The sequence below is a fragment of the Salmo salar genome, chromosome ssa05 (assembly GCF_905237065.1).
Source record: "Salmo salar chromosome ssa05, Ssal_v3.1, whole genome shotgun sequence".
In the NCBI taxonomy this organism is placed as follows: Eukaryota; Metazoa; Chordata; class Actinopteri; order Salmoniformes; family Salmonidae; genus Salmo; species Salmo salar.
In genome coordinates, this window is record NC_059446.1 from 36126717 (window position 1) to 36147093 (window position 20377).

Consider the following 20377-nt stretch of genomic DNA (forward strand, 5'->3'; position numbering starts at 1 on the left):
AGAGAGGGTTATATAGACAGCCGCTGAGTCAGTGAGCATAGAAGACACCTCTTAAAAGAATGAGATATGCCAGCCCCCTTGAAAGTGGAGGGATGGGGAAACGGTGCGTGCAGGGGAGAGAGAGGGATAGATACCATTAAAGAGCCTGACATACTGCCTGAACAAATGATGAGCTGGAGAGAGAGAGAGAGAGAGAGAAATGGGGACAGAGGGAAAGATAGGAGAATCGGGAGAGAGAGTGGAATATGTGTTGGGCAGTGTATGGGGAAAGAGAGAGAGAGAGAGGCTCATAGAAAGATGGACAGTGACAAGGCTTGAAGTTTAGAGAAAAAGATATGAGCCAAGAGGGATGGAAAAGAGATTGAGCAGGACCTAAGGGGCAGAATTATCACACAAACACACACACACTTCGCTCTGCTCAGACACACACCCACATAAACACACCTTAGCCACCCATTGATCTCTCGCACACACACACACACACACACACACACACACACACACACACACACACACACACACACACACACACACACACACACACACACACACACATCCTCTGGTAAGACGAGGGGTGGGGGTGTGTGTCTTTTTGTCAATAACAGCTGGTACGCAATGTCTAATATTAAAGAAGTATTGAGGTATTGATCGCCTGAGGTAGAGTACTTTATGATAAGCTGTAGACCACACTATCTACCAAGAGAGTTCTCATCTATATTATTCGTAGCTGTCTATTTACCACCACAGACCGATGCTGGAACTAAGACCACACTCAACCAACTCTTTAAGGCCATAAGCAAACAAGACAATGCTCACCCAGAAGTGATACTCCTAGTGCCAGGGACTTTTAATGCAGGGAAACTTAAATCAGTTTTACCACATCTTTACCAGCATGTCACATGTGCAACCAGAGGAAGAAAAACTCTAGACCACCTTTACTCCACACACAGAGATGCATACATAGCTCTCCCCTGCCCTCCATTTGGCAAATCTGACCATAATTCTATCCTCCTGGTTCCTGCTTACAAGCAAAAACTAAAGCAGGAAGTACCAGTGACTCGCTCAATATGGAAGTGGTCAGATGACGCGGATGCTACGCCACAGGACTGTTTTTTCCTAGCACAGACTGGAATGTGTTCCGGGATTCATCCAATGGCATTGAGGAGTATACCATCTCAGTCATCGGCTTCATCAATAAGTGCATCGACGACGTCGTGCCCACAATGACCGTACATACATATCCCAAGCTGAAACCTTGGATTACAGGCAACATCCGCATCGAGTTAAAGGCTAGAGCTGCGGCTTTCAAGGAGCTGGGCAATAATCCGGATGCTTATAAGAAATCCCGCTATGCATTCAGACGAACCATCAAACAAGCAAAGCGTCAATACAGGATTAAGATTGAATCCTACTTCACCGTCTCTGACGCTCGTCGGATGTGGCACGCCTGGAAAACTATTACAGACAACAAAGGGAAACCCAGATGCGAGCTGCCCAGTGACGTGAGCCAACCAGACGAGCTAAATGCCTTTTATGCTCTCTTTGAGGCAAGCAACACTGAAGCATGCACAAGAGCACCAGCTGTTCTGGGTGACTGTGGGATAACTCTCGGTAGCCGATGTGAGCAAGACCTTTAAAACAGGTCAACATTCACAAAGCCGCGGGGCCAGATGGATTACCAGGACGTGTACTCAAAGCATGCGCGGACCAACTGGCAACTGACATTTTCAACCTCTCCCTGAATGAGTCTGTAATACCTACATGTTTCAAGCAGACCACCATAGTGCCTGTGCCCAAGGAACCGAAGGTAACTTGCCTAAATTATTACCGCCTTTAGCACTCACGTCGGAAGCCATGAAGTGCTTTGAAAGGCTAGTCATGGCTCACATCAACAGCATCCTCCCTGATACCCTAGACCCACTCCAGTTCGCATACCGCCCCAACAGATCCACAGATGACTTCCCGACGGGCCGCCCCCAGGTGGTAAAGGTAGGCAACAACACGTCTACCATGCTGATCTTCAACACTGGGGCCCCTCAGGGGTGTATACTTAGTCCCCTCCTGTACTCCGTGTTCACCCACGACTGTGTGGCCAAACACGACTCCAACACCATCATTAAGTTTGCTGACGACACAAGTGGTAGGCCTGATCACCGACAACGGTGAGACAGCCTATGGGGAGGAGGTCAGAGAACTGGCAGTGTGGTGCCAGGACAACAACCTCTCCCTCAATATGAGCAAGACAAAGGAGCTGATCCTGGACTACAGGAAAAGGCGGGCCGAACAGGCCGCCATTAACATAAACGGGGCTGTAGTGGAGCGGGTTGAGAGTTTCAATTTCCTTGGTGTCCACATCACCAACGAACTATCATGGTCCAAACACACCAAGACAGTCGTGAAGAGGGCACAACAAAACCTTTTCCCTCACAGGAGACTGAAAAGATTTAGCATGGATCCCCAGATCCTCAAAATGTTCTACAGCTGCACCATCAAGAGCATCCTGACCGGTTGCATCACCGACTGGTATGGCAACTGCTCGGCATCTGACTGTAAGGCGCTACAGAGGGTAGTGCATATGGCCCAGTACATCACTGGGGCCAAGCTTCCTGCAATCCAGGACCTATATAATAGGCAGTGTCAGAGGAAAGCCCATAAAATTGTCAGAGACTCCAGTCACCCAAGTCATAGACTGTGTTTTCTCTGCTACCGCACGGCAAGCGGTACGGGAGCGCCAAGTCTAGGACCAAAAGGCTCCTTAACAGCTTCTACCCCCAAGCCATAAGACTGCTGAACAATTAATCAAATGGCCACTGGACTATTATATTGCCCCCCCCCTCCCAATTTGTTTTGTACACTGCTGCTACTCGCTGTTTATTATCTATGCATAGTCACTTCACCCCTACCTACATGTATGAATTACATCAACCTAACCTGTACCCCCGCACACTGACTCGGTACCGGTACCCCCTGTATATAGCCTCGTTATTGTTATGTTACTGTGTTACTTTTCATAATTAGATTTTATCTACTTTAGTTTATTTGGTAAATATTTTCTTAACTCTTCTTGTACTGTTGGTTAAGGGCTTGTAAGTAAGCATTTCATGGTAAGGTCTACACTTGTTGTATTCGGCGCATGTGACAAATACATTTTGATTTGATACTCTTGCATATACACCCACACATACATCATTACCCCACTACCCCCCTTCCTCGTTCTCTATCAATCGCTTTCTCTCTCTCTCCGTCTCACACTTTTACCCACGCACACACCACACACTCAGTCACCGCTGAGACAGGGAATACCCTTTTGGGGGAGGTACAGTGGGGTGGGGATGGTGACTGGGCGGAGAGGGGTGAGAATGTGAGGTTTCCCCATCTTGCAGATGCAATAAAATGCAAATGAGATATGTACCATAAAGCTCCCAGCAACGTGACTGACTGACTGACTGCAGTACACAACATCAACCCCTATAGCTACCCAGATAGGAGGTGAGAGGGGAACGTAGTGTTTTTCTTTTATCACAGCTTGGTAATGTCTTCATGATTGTCTCCACTGTGGCTGCACGACACACTGCACCAAATAACTATCTCTTTCATCTTTAATCTTGTTGTTCACATGTAGGGCTTTAATACTGTAGTCCGTTACACAGTGATGTTGTTACTCTCTGCACAGTACAGGACACTCTGTAATAATTGCTGCCTACACTAAAAGCACATCTCTCAGCTCCCAGCACCTTAATGTGTGTGAAGCCTTCCAGCTGTGCAGCATTTCACCAAGGGACTCATCAGCTCACTGCTGTCGCTCTCTACATTGTCCTGTGCTTCAAGGAAAGGCATGTATTTTAATGGGATCATTTAAAGTACATTTACCCAAACCACTCTGCTCATAGACAGCCAGGTGTGGGGGAGGAGAGGAGGGCACATGACTGAGATCATTTCTATGCAGATATGATGCGATGTTCCCTCGCTCCAATTTGCCGAGAAGTGTCTCACTCCGTCTGCCTATAGAGAGTAAAGATTAAAGTGGTGTGGGCCTTTTTTCATCGCACCGTGGGTTTCACTGAACACTAGCCATTACTATTGACAGAGGGAGAAAAAAACGGAGCCGGAGGAGCCCAGTCAAGTGGATCTGGCTGCCTCTGTCGATCATAGAGACACTCCAATGCAATAGGACTAGGGTTTCCCTCCATCTTGGCTCCTCCTTGTGTCAGTTTCTTCTGTCTTCCTTAGAATGGAACAGGGCCGCCTGGCAATCCCATCTTGGCTCTAAAAGTGTCTGTGCCTATCTGTATCTGAATGTCTCTGTACTCCATAGACCCGCTCCAGTGAAATAGGCAAGGCTGGCGTGCGATCCCCTCCATCTTGGCTCTAAATGTGTCCATCTGTACGTGTCTGTCATCCATTGACTTTCACTTCACTCCAGAGCGCTGCAGCGAGCCAAATCCACAAAAGCTCATTAATGGGGGTAGAACAGGACTCCTGGCTCAAAAGCTGAGCAGCTCATAGTTTTCCCACCAAGCTGGCACGGCACAGGGATTAAAACTGCCTATCTGTGCCTTGCCTCTCCTTGCGAGCTACGCCGTTTGCTCGCCATGGTGATCACAGAGAGAGGGAGACGAGGGAGGGAGGAAGAGCAGGATATCGGGAAGATACATTGGAGACGTGAGTAATGGGGGTGGGGGACTTGAGGGAAAGAGTTGAAGAGCAGTGAGGGAGAGAGAAAAACGTACTGCCTTTTAACTAACTGCTCTCAGCCTCCACACTGCAAGACAAATGCCTGGGCTTGGCGGTCAGAGAGAGCCAGGTTGCGCATGGCCAAAGAACAGGGGGAAAAAGCATGCAGGAGTAAGACTCCACCATTAATGGCTCTTTAGGCTGCTGAATCTTGTTTTCAGGATGTTGTTGTCCAAGGTTTTACATTTGTTGCCTGCAAACGTTCAACCCAGTTTAGTGTTTTGGGAAAATAAACGTCAATTTCAACATCGTCCTCATTTGTCACCTCCCCTGCATTGTTTTTGGTGATGTTATTAACGTAATTATAATTAATTACCTTTCACCAGATAGAACTAAAAACGAGTTTAATCCGATCCTTCTCTCCGAAAGCAGATTTGCATTTGGGTACAAGGGTTCAATTGGTTTAATGAATCTGACCTTCAAACCGAATCATTAGCTGTAGCCGCGCGCTAGCAGAACGGTTATATAACTGGAAAACCACCATTTTTCTGGGAGGACGGTTGAGGAATGTACTCCTAACAGAGGCTGGCTACAGTCAGTGGTCAAAGGCAGAACTGACTGCAGCAGACGTGGCCTCTGCCCTAACTGACATCGTAGAAAGGGATGCTACTGTAGACGTTTCTCGCCTCGTTGATCCTAGTCTGTTCTCTAAGCCCTTCTGGTGCTCCTAACATTTAGACAAATGGATTGCGGTCCCCACCGGTCTCCTCTAGTGTCATGGCGGCTTAGCTGTGAGCTGGGGCTGAGCTGACAGGAAGTCCCCATGGAGGTGCCATGTCACCGGCGTGGTGTGACATCAGCAGTGTTCCTGTCACCATGGTCTGGGCCCGGCCAGTCTCTGGGAGTGACAGAGACGAGGGAGGATGAGAGATGAGATGAGAATACTTATCTACACTGAGTTTGGCTAAGAGCCGGGTAGCAGGGCTGATTCTCCATGCCTGGGACAGGCTCACTGCGTCTGGGTTGCTGTGATACCGGATGGGAGATTAGGGACTCTAAGGGCCACTTGCACTGCATTGGGGCCATTGGTTCAGAGGAGAGAGCGAGAGAGAGAGAGTTGGTGAATCAAAGAGAGGCTTTCACCAATTGCTTCTTTAAAAAATAGTTTTCAATCACTATAAGAGGTCTGTATTTTGTATACAGTAAGTGGAGACTACCACTTACTGTATACAAAATACATGTACATGTGTGGAGACTCCAGCCCAGAGTGAACGCACAGCTAGACGAAGACACAATGTGCATTCAATCTAGTGAAGATCTTTGGAGTAGTATTGTGGTTGGAAAGTCTGAAGGCATTATTGATGACTGAGTGACTGACAGTGACACATTCTGTAGTTTGTCATGATCACACAACAGATCTGTGTCCATGCCAGGGGACACAGGGGACACATGTCATCTACCTTGTGACTGACATCCACTGTGATGAAACTCTGAGTAATACTTACCCAATCTGAAAAACATGCCAATTCTCTTCTCCTTTCTAAAGCGCTTGCCAAGTTACCATATGACTGCTATTATACTGTAGGTTAACCCAGTGTAGTTTTTTTTCTGGTTTTCCTTTCTCCCTGGTGATTACTTGATTTATCATTGTCATTGATTGACCAAAGTCCACTTACCTGTTTTCCCAGGTCTAAATTCGTTTCTGGAAGGGTGCTAACCGGCATAGCTTCGAACCTCCAGGCTCAGATTAGAATACCCCAGGTTTAGCTTATTGGTATTTCTTCCACTGCATGCTGGAATGCATAGATTGTTTCCTGGGAAGCCAATAAGTCAGGAAGCAGTTGTAAGGTAATTAGTAGGCAACAGAGAGACCAGGAAGAACATTACAGTGCTGTAGTATGGCAGCAACAGTTGTCTCAAAAGATAATTCCCCCTCCCTTTTCACGCACCCAGCCCCTCTCCTCCCAGCTCTAATTAATGAATAATCTATACAACTATAATCGAGACAAAAGCAAACACATGCACACAGCCACATCGGAGTGTCCTGGGGAGAGTTGCATGAAAAAAAAATCAGCTTTGTGCTTTAGAACGTAGATAATGACTGAATCAGAGACAACAAAATATGGAAAGATGAGAGTAGAAGAGAGCATGAGATATGGCACAATGTAGACTAGAGAAACAAAATGAAGTGCTTGAGAGAAACAGAGAGAGAGAGCGATAAAGAGAGAGAGGGTGAGTGTCAGTGAGAAGTAAAGGGAAGAGAGAGAGCGAGAGAAGTAAAGAGAAAATATATATATACAGTTGAAGTCAGAAGTTGACATACACTTCGGTTGGAGTCATTAAAACTCATTTTTCAACCACTCCACAAATTATTGTTAAACTATAGTTTTGGCAAGTCGGTTAGGATTTCTACTTTGTGCATGACACAAGTAATTTTTCCAACAATTGTTTACAGACAGATTATTTCACTTATAATTCACTTTACCACAATTCTAGTGGGTCAGAAGTTTACATACACTAAGTTGACTGTGCCTTTAAACAGCTTGGAAAATTCCAGAAAATGATGCCATGGTTTTAGAAAGCTTCTAATAGGCTAATTGACATCATTTGAGTCAGTTGGAGGTGTACCTGTGGATGTATTTCAAGGCCTACCTTCAAACTCAGTGCCTCTTTGCTTGACATCATGGGTAAATCAAAATAAATCAGCCAAGACCTCAGAAAAGAAATTGTAGACCTCCACAAGTCTGGTTCATCCTTGGGAGCAATTTACAAGCGCCTGAAAGTACCACGTTCATCTGTACAAACAATAGTACGCAAGTATAAACACCATGGGACCATGTGGCCGTCATACTGCTCAGGAAGGAGACGAGTTCTGTCTCCTAGAGATGAACGTACTTTGGTGTGAAAAGTGCAAATCAATCCCAGAACAACAGCAAAGGACCTTGTGAAGATGCTGGAGGAAACGGGTACAAAAGTATCTATATCCACAGTAAAACGAGTCCTATATCGACATAACCTGAAAGGCCGCTCAGCAAGGAAGAAGCCATTGCTCCAAAACCACCATATAAAAAGCCAGACTACGGTTTGCAACTGCACATGGGGACAAAGATCGTACTTTTTGGAGAAACGTTCTCTGGTCTGATGAAACAAAAATAGAACTGTTTGGCCATAATGACCATCGTTATGTTTGTAGGAAAAAAGGGGAGGCTTGCAACCCGAAGAACACCTTCCCAACCGTGACGCACTGGGGTGGCAGCATCATGTTGTGGGGGTGCTTTGCTGCAGGAGGGACTGGTGCATTTCACAAAATAGATGGCATCATGAGGGAGGACAATTATGTGGATATATTGAAGAAACATCTCAAAACATCAGTCAGGAAGTTAAAGCTTGGTCGCAAATGGGTCTTCCAAATGGACAATGACCCCAAGCATACTTCCAAAGTTGTGACAAAATGGCTTATGGACAACAAAGTCAAGGTATTGGAGTGGCTATCACAAAGCCTTGGCCTCAATCCTATATAAAATGTGTGGGCAGAACTGAAAAAGCGTATGCAAGCAAGGAGGCCTACAAACCTGACTCAGTTACACCAGCTCTGTCAGGAGGAATGGGCCAAAATTCACTTAACTTATTGTGGGAAGCTTGTGGAAGGCTTCCCAAAACATTTGACCCAAGTTAAACAATTTTAAGGCAAAGCTACCAAATACTAGTTGAGTGTATGTACACTTCTGACCCACTGGGAATGTGATGAAAGAAATAAAAGCTGAAATAAATCATTCTCTCTACTATTATTCTGACATTTCACATTCTTAAAATAAAGTGGTGATCCTAACTGACCTAAGACAGGGAATTTTTACAATTATTAAATGTCAGGATATATATATATATAGAGAGAGAAAGAGAGGGGGGGGGGGAGAAAAGAGAGTGAGAGATATACTGCATATGTAAAGAGAGAGAGAGGAAGATAGAGGACCAAATCTGACAAATAGCTTTTTTAAAGTGTCCCAGGAGTCCCCTGTAGATTGTGTTCTGTGTTCCTCAGAACAGCCAATTCATTAGCAGATGAGAGACAGGGGAGCCTCTGCCTGGACATTACATAACCTCTGTAAAACACACACACGCATGCCACACACACAAACACACTTGGGCGGATGGACACACGCACTGCTGCTAGATAGTCTGGTGAAGGGTTGACTAACAAACAGAAGCTACATATAAATAGAGTGCCCGTGCTCCAACAAATGTTGTTATTAATTGTCCCATATATTATTAATACCGCAGAGTAAAACGAGAGTGAATGTTGAATCGTGGTGTGTTGTATCTATGGCATAAAGCTATGAATGATTTACTGTAATGAACATAAGAGCCTTTGAAAATACTGTGGTAATGTGGTAAGCAGAGGTGAATGTCTTGAATTAGATGGAGCTGGAAGGATCTTTCAACCCGTGTGTGTGTGTGTGTGTGTGTGCGTGTGTGCGTGTGTGTGTGTGTGTGTGTGTGTGTGTGTGTGTGTGTGTGTGTGTGTGTGTGTGTGTGTGTGTGTGTGTGTGTGTGTGTGTGTGTGTGTGTGTGTGTGTGTGTGTGTGTGTTTGAGTTGTGTCGCCATCTCTTGTTTCTTAAGTAATGGCGCTTCATGTCTCAGTGCCTCTCATTTGCTAAAAAGCGAGAAACGAGAAGAGCTCTTAAAACCTCTCTGATCTGTGGCCACCCTCCTCCTTCAGCCATGGCTCATCTGGTCTTCTCCTCTCCTCCCTCCTCCCTCCCTCTCTTTCTTCTCCTCAGGAACACTTCACCCCAGAGTGCAAGTTCAAAGAGTCAGTGTTTGAGAACTACTACGTGACCTACTCCTCCATGATCTACAGACAGCAGCAGTCTGGTAGGGGCTGGTACCTCGGTCTGAATAAAGAGGGGGAGATAATGAAGGGAAACCACGTGAAGAAGAACAAGCCAGCAGCCCACTTCCTCCCCAAGCCTTTGAAAGGTGAGACTGTCCATCTTCCTTCCTATAGGGTGCTTGGCTCTATACTGGAGACAATAGAGCAGGGTTCCCCAACTGGCGGCCCTTGGGCCGGGGGTTTTATTTGGCCCTCCCCATGTTTTCTGAGCCCCCCAATTAAAAAAAAGAAATACAAATTCGCGGCCGAATCTAGTGGGTGATCCCTGCAATAAAGGATAATAAGAGATGTTTCTTAGGTAACTTTACTTTTTCTAAAGTTTCTTCATTATTCTCCCAAGCCCATTACATTCCAATTGAAAGTTTATTGGTGATTCACTATGGCCTGGAGCACTGAGCTTTGGCAGCGGTTATTTGTATAAATGGGAGACTTTCCAGAAAAAAACACCAAGCTTCTTTTTGATTAAATCTCTCTCTCTTTCTCTCTCTATCTCTCTGCGGGTAGTCTCTCCCTACAGCCTGGGGAAAGGCTGCTCTCAGCCCCCCTGCCGTCAGGCTTTCTGCTCTGAGGCAACGGTGTGTGGACAGGGCTATTGAGCACTCCCCAAAAGCTATTCATACTTCACTGGAGCCAGACAGTGGAAAAGGCATTGGCAGTGTCCATGCCGAAAAGCTACCGGGAATGATAAAGTGCTGCCTGTTTGAATAGAGACAGCTAGGCTTTTTAACACAAATGTCATGGTGAAGAAGAAGCGCCCCACCTCCACCCAACCAAGCCAGGTGCCTCATGGAAGGAGGGGGGATGATTGTGTGCTGGATAGATGGATCTGTTCACGATGTTGAAAAGGCCACCGCTCTTTCATCTAGAACAAGATACAGGCTTACCTGTCAACAGAGAGAACAAGAAAAAACTGAGAGTGTCTGTACTCCACTTCCACGAGATGAAAGGATGAGCTTTTAGACAAAAAATCCCCATTAGAGAAAGGAACCGCTGGTGACGCAAATTACTAAACCGACGAGAGCACCAAGCGGGTAGCAATTTATATAGAAAAATCTGATCAGACATTCAGTTGTTTCGTCATTTGGATCTGTCAAGTTCCAAGCTTCTTTGGTGGTTGCATGATTTACAAATATATTTTTACCCTGTTTGTGTACTGGCCTGAAAATCATGGTTAAAAGATTACAAGAAGTTGTAGTCCCTAAATGAGGGCAGGAGGGCGTTGGAGAGTAATGCACTGGGCTTTGAATCTCTTTCAACCTCTTTTTCACAAGGGCAGAAAGGCACAGCAAACAGACAGCTGTGATGATGATGCTTTCTCTAACGGGTTTGCGGTTGGCTTGGCTGCTCTTATCCTCCGACCGACCGACCAGTAGCTCATTAAAAATCCAAGTCTCTGCTCACTGAGATCACTGTAATAGCTTTTGGGTTACATTTAACAGCCCGACCAGGGGGCCCAAACACACAAGAGCAATAGCCAGAGAATGATCGCCCCGCACTCATGAGAGAGCGAGAGAGTGGTAAAGGGAAACGAGAGAGAGAGAGAGAGAGGTAAAGGGAAAAAAGAGAGCGAGAGGTAATGGGAAGAGAGCGAGAGAGGTAAAGGGAAAAGAGAGAGAGAGAGGTAAAGGGAAAAGAGAGAGAGAGAGGTAATGGGAAAAGAGAGAGAGAGAGAGAGAGGTAATGGGAAAAGAGAGAGAGAGAGAGAGGTAATGGGAAAAGAGAGAGAGAGAGAGATAATGGGAAAAGAGAGAGGGAGAGAGAGGGGTACAGGGAGAAGCGAGAGGGAGAGAGAGGGGTACAGGGAAAAGCGAGAGGGAGAGAGAGGGGTACAGGGAAAAGCGAGAGGGAGAGAGAGGGGTACAGGGAAAAGCGAGAGGGAGAGAAGTACAGGGAAAAGAGAGAGAGAGGTAAAGGGAAAAGAGAGAGCGAGAGAGAGAGGTAATGGGAAAAGGGAAAAGAGAGCAAGAGAGGGGTACAGGGAAAAAGGGGGGGAGAAAGGTATAGAGAAAAGAGAGAGAGAGAGAGAGAGAGGTAAAGGGAAAAGAGAGAGAGAGAGGGAAAAGAGAGAGGAAGAATGATAATGTGTGGGGAAAATAAGTTGGGTATAATTGCTTTAAGATTGTTTTAATGTATAAAAGCTATAATAAGGCAATGTGATAAATATGACACATTTTTGGCTGTCTAAGAGGAAGAGAAATTGCACAAATGCAGACAAATGGCAAAATAAAGTTGTCATAATGAAGTAAATATGGGAGCTCGCTTTTATCTCCAGAAACTTGTACCTTGCTTTCATTGCAAAACTACAAACCATGACAAAAAGGCACCATTCTCTATCTCCCTACATCTTAGATCGAGTGCTTATCGAGCCTAGGAGATAGGAGATAGGAGATAGGAGGAGATAGGAGGTGAGAGAGAGAGAAAAAAAAAGCTTGTGTGTGTGCTGCTAGGTCGAAGAGGGAGATATACAGTAGAGAAAGAAATAGAGGGATGATTGGTAGAGGAGAAGCGTATATGAACTAAGGATGAACGGCCTCAGCGGTGAGATGGACTGACCTCCAGGTCATCCTCCAGCATTAGAGTTGCATAATGCCGTGGCTAATAAGCCCAGTATCGATCCCACACAGCTTCCCACTGAAGTCCACTATTGATTGACTCGTGTGCGCAGGGATTCTTTGTGTGAAGCGTGCTGCTGTCACCAGAAAGCCAAGGCTAAGGTTAGGAAGTATCTTTGCTGAGTTTAGTTTGCTGCTTTGGCCCAAGCCCCAGAGAACCACACATCAAAGCATATTCTGGCAAGAGGCTGTTTAAGGAGTGGCTCCTAAAGACTAAAGAGATCAGACCCTCTGGTGTTTCTTCTGAAACGTTTAAGAGATGCAAACGAGCTTGCTTTAGCTCGGCGTGTTGCAGTACACATCAAGGAGAAGGGTACAAGCACCTGAGTAGCTAATGTAAGGCAGTGGCTATAAGTAATTTCTGTCCTAAATAAATGCCTTGTCCTGGCTTTTTTTTACCCCCTTCTGCATATTTCAGGGTTGTACATTATGTTAAGATGTACAGTGACATGATCAGAGGGAATTGAGCAATAGAATAGACTAGAACTTGGTCCGGCCAGAGAGGAAAATGTGCATCTCCAGATGGACAATGCAATTCTATTCTATTCCGTTATATTCTATTTGATTCTGTTCTACTGCTCAGCTCCGCTCATCTACACGAGCAGCCTTATCCATGTGTCTGACCATTGTCCCGTATGTCTGCCTGTCCCACAGTGGCCATGTACAGGGAACCCTCCCTCCACGACCTGACAGAGTTCTCGCGCTCCGGCAGCGGCACGCCAACCAAGTCCCGAAGCGCCTCGGCCGTGCTCAACGGAGGCAAGACGGTGAGCCAGAACGAGTCCACGTAGCCGGGTGTCGGCGGGCCGGGGCAGACGTAAGAAGACACCTCACACTCAGAAGAGCGTGGCTTCCAACCCAGACTTCTCTCTCCAAAACCATCGGCAGTTCAGGACAACATTACGACTATAAACACCACCACTACCACCAACCAATCACCACACTTGATTAGGCTCCATATCTCTCACCGTACTGTCAACAGCCAACCACATTACACCGTGAGCAGTTTTCTGTTGGTCACTCTCTGGTGGTAAGAACTGTGTACCAGTTAGCTCATCTTTTATGGTTTTTTGTTTACTTCCTGCAGATAAACAACTACTTTTACTTATAGGTCCTGATCATATAGACACCTACCCAGTCATATCTGGCAGGCAGGCAGGTAGAGAGCCAGGTGGTCAGGGCAACTGGTGAGGGTCTGGGCTGCTGGGGCTGCAGTGGATGGAGAAGTCCCCTGTTTCCGTGTGTCATCCATGATGCTTCTATGTATACGAAGCCAATCCCCCGGGACTGCAGCTTTAGCGAAGCTGCAACCGCAGACAGCTGTAACGGTAGCTCTCCTGCATTCTAGTGCACAAGCTCAGAAGAGACTTGAGCTCTCTAGCATTAAAAAAAAAGCCTACATTCAGCTGACCTGGAAAATTTTATTTCCTTTCTTTTCTTATTTCCTTAGTATTTCTGTTTTTGTAGCTGTCTCCACAGTGAAAGGGGTTCCAGCAAACCAAAGACAGAGCTGAAAGAGTGTCCCTTTAAGCAGTCAAACCAAGCCAGTATAGAGATGCAGCTGGAAGTTGTTGAATTATTTTTCTTAATGTCCATTTTTGATGAGAGAAAGAAAGTGAAGAAAGAGACTGCATAAGAGAGGGCAAGAGAGAAAAAGAGCTAGAAGGGACTCTGTGGTGTAGAAAGCTGTAGAAAGCTCAAGGGAAGGAGTCTATTATTACTGGTGAGCTCTCCGGTTGAGTTTGGCATGAATTGACTGTTCAGTGTCCCCGCCTTCTGTTTCTATTGTGTCACATTGTCTTCTGTCCCTGTGGTCTGTTATCCAATCCAGTGCTTGTGTCATGCCTTGCCCCGTTCCCCTTTGTTGAGTCTTATTGGCCGATTCAGTTCACCATATAAGGATATGGTGACGGCCCCCATCCAGGACTTGTTTCGTGTTTGAGTAACTTATCGTGGTGACAATTTTCTATATATAATAACAACAAAAAAATACTGTGGAATTTTAGGTGGCTTAAACATTTTATAGGATATGTCATATTTGTAAAAGTGAACAAAAAAAAAGAAGAAGATGAAAAAAGAAAGAAACATCAAACTCTTCCCTTTCTTGCACAGGGCATGTACAAACACGGTTGTGTACAAAAAGGACCCTTTTTTGGGGGCTAAGTACTCCTTCCCTTCAGCTACATACCTTGTTCATATGGAACATGCTACTGGGAGACTTGGTTTGTCTTTCGTTTCCTTTGGGGGTTTTGAAGTGAACATATCTATTGCATGGGAGACAGCGGGGGATTCTGGACTATAGAGCTATAGTGCATGATGTAGGCTATGTGTATTAACCCATGTTGGATCATGTGTTCCTAATTACCAGGACAAAAGTGAAAAACAACCTGTAGAGGCTGATGGCTGTCGCTCGGCCTGCTACCTTCCAAGTTGTTTACTATTTGTTGTATACACAAAATGCACTGAATAAAATGTTTATATTAAGATATACTTTTAAAATGTGTCTTTTCCGTTCCTTTCTTTCCTGACGTACTCCACACTCCTTTCTGCATTCTGTTCACAACAGATCTGATGCGTACCGATACATTGAATGTGATACTATACCAATGAAAAAGAACACAACAACTCTGCAGTGTACATAATGATGCAGCCAGGCATTATAAAGTGGTAGCTATGGCTGATATGTAGCTAGGCAGGGCTGGAGAACGGTACTCTAACACTGCTGGTCATGAGGAGTTTGTGAGAGGAGAAGAAAGCCAGGCCGTATCCACCTCCTATCTTCTTGGCCTCTGGACACAGATGAATCACCTGGAACCATACGTACACAGACAGGATTGGGCTTTAAATGGCAGCAGAGTCAAGGCTCCAGTACCAGCCTAATTGTACCCCCTTTTGCCCCCAGAACAGCCTGAATTCGCTGGGGCATGGACTCTACAAGGTGTCAAGTGTTCCAAAGGAATGCTGGCCCATGTCGACTCCAATGCTTCCCACAGTTGTTTCAAGTTGGCCGGATGTCCTTTGAGTGCTGGACCATTTTTGATCAAATCAAATTGTATTAGTCACATACGCCGAATACAGCAGGTGTAGACCTTACAGTGAAATGCTTACTTACGCGCCCCCTAACCGACAGTGCAGTTTCAAAAAATACACGCGGGAAACTGTTGAGCTTGAAAAACCCAGCAGCGTTGCAGTTCTTGACACACTCAAACCGGTGGGTTTGGCACCTACTACCATACCCTGTTCAAAGGCACTCAAATGATTTGTCTTGTCCGTTCACCCTCTGAATGGCACACACACAATCTATGTCTTAATTGTCTCAAGGCTTAACAATTACACTTTAACCTGTCTCCTGTGCTTCGTCTACACTGATTGAAATGGATTTAACAAGTGACATCAGTAAGGGAGTATAGCTTTCACCTGGATTCACCTCGTCAGTCTGTCATGGAAAGAGCAGGTGTTCCTAATGTTTTGTACACTCAGGGTATACTGTATAGACCTCACCTCACCAGCCCACAGCCCAGGGCTCATTCTCATTCATTCATGAATCAATATCTCCGCTGGACCTCTAGGGCTGAAAATAGCCCCTGTGCTAGAGATTTGCATTTGAAATCATTTCAATATTGAAATAATATCGTAGTCGGAATACATGTGCTTTAAAAAAAATGTTTTTTAAACCGTGCGACTCGGGGGAGACGACTTGCTGCTACCGCAGCAGGGCGGGGGATGGGAAGGGGTGGGGCAGGGGCCGGTCCGTGTGACACTGGAGGGAAAGAGAGAGAGCGAGTAACCATACTGAGGAGTTCGACAAACATGTAGATTCGAGAGGTTATCTATCATCCCATCTGGTAGTACCTATCTTTACTGCATCAAATCGAGGTAAAGGAGCTAGCTAAGATAGCCAGATGTTAGGTAGCTAGCTAGCTAGGCTAATTTAGACTCCCGGTCATTGCCTACTTGCTTTAATAAATGAAGAATTTCAAAGTCATGATATACTTGCGTGTAGCAATGTCACATGGATAATTACATTTAATTTAGACAAAGTCTTTTCATTGTAAAAATAGGCCTATTATTTTTCTTCAAAATAATCGAATACGAACGTCCGTTCAGAGGTTTGAATATTAAAATAACCATACCCATCCCTACCATGTGCTAGAGCACAATCACATATCTGTCCTTGTGCGGATCCAGGGTCAGTTTTTCATTTTAGAACCCAAAGGTTATGGTTAGGATATGGGAGGGGAAAACTGATCCTAGATTAGTTTCAAGTTGTAATGTCACATGCACAAGTACAGTGAAATGCCTTTCTTGGAAACTCAAAACCCAACATTGTAATAATCAATAACAATGTATTACTAGACAAAAACACAAGAAATAAGAATAAGAAATATGAAATACACAATAAAGTAAGTAAGCAAACTATATACAGGAATTATTTAAAAAGTCAGTTCCAATACCACATTTACATGTGCAACAAGATATATGGTAAATAGGGTAGCAGTAGCTTGTATGTGAGTGGGTGTGTGTAGAGTCAGTATAAATGTATGTGCATATTATGTGTGAGTGACCAAATGATGGAGTGAGTGTTTGTGTGAGTGTGTAGGGCCCTGTGAGTGTGTAGGGCCCTGTGAGTGTGTAGAGCCCGGTGAGTGTGTAGGGCCCTGTGAGTGTGTAGGACCCTATGAGAGTGTAGGGCCCTGTGAGTGTGTTGAGACCTGTGAGTGTGTAGAGCCCTGTGAGTGTGTAGAGCCCTGTGAGTGTGTAGAGCCCTGTGAGTGTGTAGGGCCCTGTGAGTGTGTAGAGCCCTGTGAGTGTGTAGAGCCCTGTGAGTGTGTAGAGCCCTGTGAGTGTGTAGAGCCCTGTGAGTGTGTAGAGCCCTGTGAGTGTGTAGGGCCCTGTGAGGAGTGGAGGGCCCTGTGAGTGTGTAGAGCCCTTTGAGTGTGTAGGGCCCTGTGAGTGTGGAGGGCCCTGTGAGTGTGTAGAGCCCTTTGAGTGTGTAGGGCCCTGTGAGTGTGCATGGAGACAGTGCAAAAATGTAAATAAAAGGTCAATAAAGATACAAGGTTAACTCAGATAGTCCTTGTAGCTATTTTGTTAGCTATTTATCAGTTGTATTGCTTGGGAATAGAAGCTGTTGAAGAGCCTGTTGGTGTCAGACCCGATGCACCGGTACCGTTAGCCGTGCGGCAGCAGAGAAAATAGTCTATGGCCTCACACCGAAGTACTTGAAGCTGTCTACCTGCTCCACTGCTACCATGTCGATGTGGATGCCCCCCCCCCCCCCCGTTTCCTGCAATCTATTATCCCTAAGGGGCAATGTCTACACTGAACTCATAGCACAAGACAGCAGAATCCTAAGCCATCAGTATATGTGTTCCCCTGTAAACGAGGAGCCTTACACGCCGAGCACGCACACACGCCGCTTGACGTAATTAGCCCCTACAAAGGATCCACTCACATTGGATGGGGAAACGTCTGGCATGGCGGAACACTCCAGTTATGCAATACTCTTTCCATCCATGCCCGTCTGTGGAGCGTAACACAGCGCTAATGCTAATTTGAAGGCTAACCCTCTGCCGGGACAGAGGACGCACAGAGCAGGAGGACGGTGAGACGATGACACGGTACATGACAGGACTAATGAGCCCCACCTCTCCTTGACCTCTCCCTCCCTCCAGCATCTCAGAATGTTGTCATCTCACTTACACAAGGTCTTGTAGAAGATCACTGGCCTGGGTGTCACCAACTGAGCGTTCCAGGAGTTATAAGCTCTGACTGGTGTCAAATAGTGAGTCATATGGAAATGCACAAGGTGAATACATAAAAGCAAAGCTAGGGTTACTGGGAAATAGTGGAACTGAATCAAGGAATTCACCTAACGTTTGATTGCTGCCGTCTTGAGACAGATTTCCGTCGCAAAACAGATTTTAATCTCAGCAGGATCATCCTTATGAATAAAGGATGAATACAAATAAAATGTTTGATCACATCACATCACATCAAATGTTATTTGTCATGTGCTTCGTAAACAACAGGTGTAGACTAACAGTAAAAAACGTACTTACGGGCCTTTTACAACAAAGCAGAGAGACGAGGAATAAATACACAATGAGTAACGATAACTTGGCTATATACACGGGGTACCAGTACCGAGCCCATGTGCAGGGGTATGAGGTAATTGCTGTAGATATGTACACCACAGGAGGCTGCTGAGGGGAGGACGGCTCATAATAATGACCGGGAAGAGGCCAGTGGAATGGCATCAAACACCTTGAAACAACGTGTTTGATGTATTTGATACCATTCCACTGATTCCACTCCAGTCATTACCACAAGCCCGTCCTCCCCAATAAAGGTGCCACCAACCTCCTGTGATGGATATAGAGGTAGGGGTAAAGTGACTAGGCAGCAGGATAGAAAATAAACTGTAGCAGCAGCGTATGTGTTGAGTCAAAAGAGTTAGTGCAAATGGGGATCAATGCAGATAGTCCAGGTAGCTATTTGGTTAGCTATTTAGCAGTCTTATGGTTTGGGGGTAGAAGCTGTTCAGGGTCATGTTGGTTTCAGGCTCGGTACATTAGTACCGCTTGCGCTATGGTAGCAGAGAGAAGAGTCCATGACTTGGGTGGCTGGAATCTTTGACCATTTTTAGGGCCTTCCTCTGACGCCAGCTGGTATAGAGGTCCTGGATGGCAGGGAGCTTGGCCCTAGTGATGTACTGGGCTGTACGCACTACCCTTTGTAGTGTCTTGTGGTCGGATGCCAAGCATTTGCCGTACCAATGCAACCAGTCAAAATGCTCTCAATGGTGCAGCTGTATAACTTTTTGAAGATCTGAGGGCTCATGCCAAATCTTTTCAGCTTCTTGACGGGGACGAGGCGTCGCCGTGCCTTCTTCATGACTGTGATGGTGTGTTTGGACCATGATATGTCCTTAGTGATGTGGACACCGAGGAACTTGAAGCTCTCGACCCGCCCCACTACAGCCTCGTCGATGTGAATAGGGGCGTGCTCGGCCCTCTGTTTCCTGTAGTAGACGATCAGCTCCTTTGCCTTGCTGACGTTTAGGGAGAGGTTGTTGCCATGGCACCATACTGTCAGGTCTCTGACCTCCTTCCTGTAGGCTGCCTCATCGTCGTCGGTGATCAGACCTACCACCATTGTGGTATCAGCAAACTTAATGATGGTGTTGGAGTCGTGCACGGCCACAGAGTCGTGGATGAATAGGGAGTACAGGAGGGGACTAAGCACGCACCTCTGAGGGGCCCCTGTGTTGAGGGTCAGCGTAGTGGATGTGTACCCTCACCACCTGGGGGCGGCCCGTCAGTTGGGTCCTGAGCTTAGTGATGAGCTTGGAGGGCACAATGGTGTCGAACGCTGACACAGTAACTCACACACACACAGAGACACACACATACACACACACCACTGGGCACACACTGGTTGAATCAACATTGTTTCCACGTCATTTCAATGAAATGACATTGAACCAACGTGGAATGGACGTTGGATTGACATCTGTGCCCAGTGGGATGCATGTTGGGGAATTAAAAGGTGTCATGATGAGAAGGAATCTCCAGCAATCAGCTGTCTCCCTTTTCCACTGCAAAATACATATGCAGTATACATAATAAAACATCGTTTTTTTATTTTGCCACATGTGGGTTTTGCATTAAGCTCATGTTATGTACAGTACAATATAGTATGATGCCATCATCAAGCTCCATTTCTTTTCATTCATCCATTTTTAGTAATAGGGCTTAATATTTCATGGAGATGTCATGTTTTTTCCTCCATTAATTCAGCAAAGAGGTGGAATAGTCAATCCAAGGCAGATTATGTTTCCTGTTCCCCTTACAGTACAAGGTTGACTCCCTCTCCCTGGGGTGTTTTACACAAAACAATTTTCCACCTGCCAGTCAAGACATCAGTGCATAAAATTAATGTAATTATGAACAACTTATTGTGTTTTTTCCACCTTTGCACTTTTCACAGAATTTGCGGTAATGTGAATTTAGTGCATACAATTTCCAAGAAATATTGATATTGATATATTCAAATTAACAGGACAATTAAACACCATTGACTGTAGTGCTGACCTTTCACCTCAGCTGCCTCCTCTTCTGTAACTATTCTTTACCTTCCTCTCACTCACTCACTCACTCACTCACTCACTCACTCACTCACTCACTCACTCACTCA

General features: G+C 45.7%; 1 protein-coding gene across 6 annotated transcripts in view; it reads left to right on the plus strand.

Annotated features, from left to right (window-relative positions):
- Positions 1–14677, plus strand: part of LOC100194849 (fibroblast growth factor 13) — a 190100-nt gene extending 175423 nt beyond the window's left edge. For all 6 annotated transcript variants that reach the window (XM_014199401.2, XM_014199402.2, XM_014199400.2 and 3 more), the window contains 2 exon segments: positions 9454–9652; positions 12833–14677. In XM_014199401.2, the coding sequence (XP_014054876.1) occupies positions 9454–9652; positions 12833–12969 (336 nt within the window). In that variant the 3' untranslated portion in view covers positions 12970–14677.
- The last annotated feature ends 5700 nt before the right edge of the window (positions 14678–20377 follow it).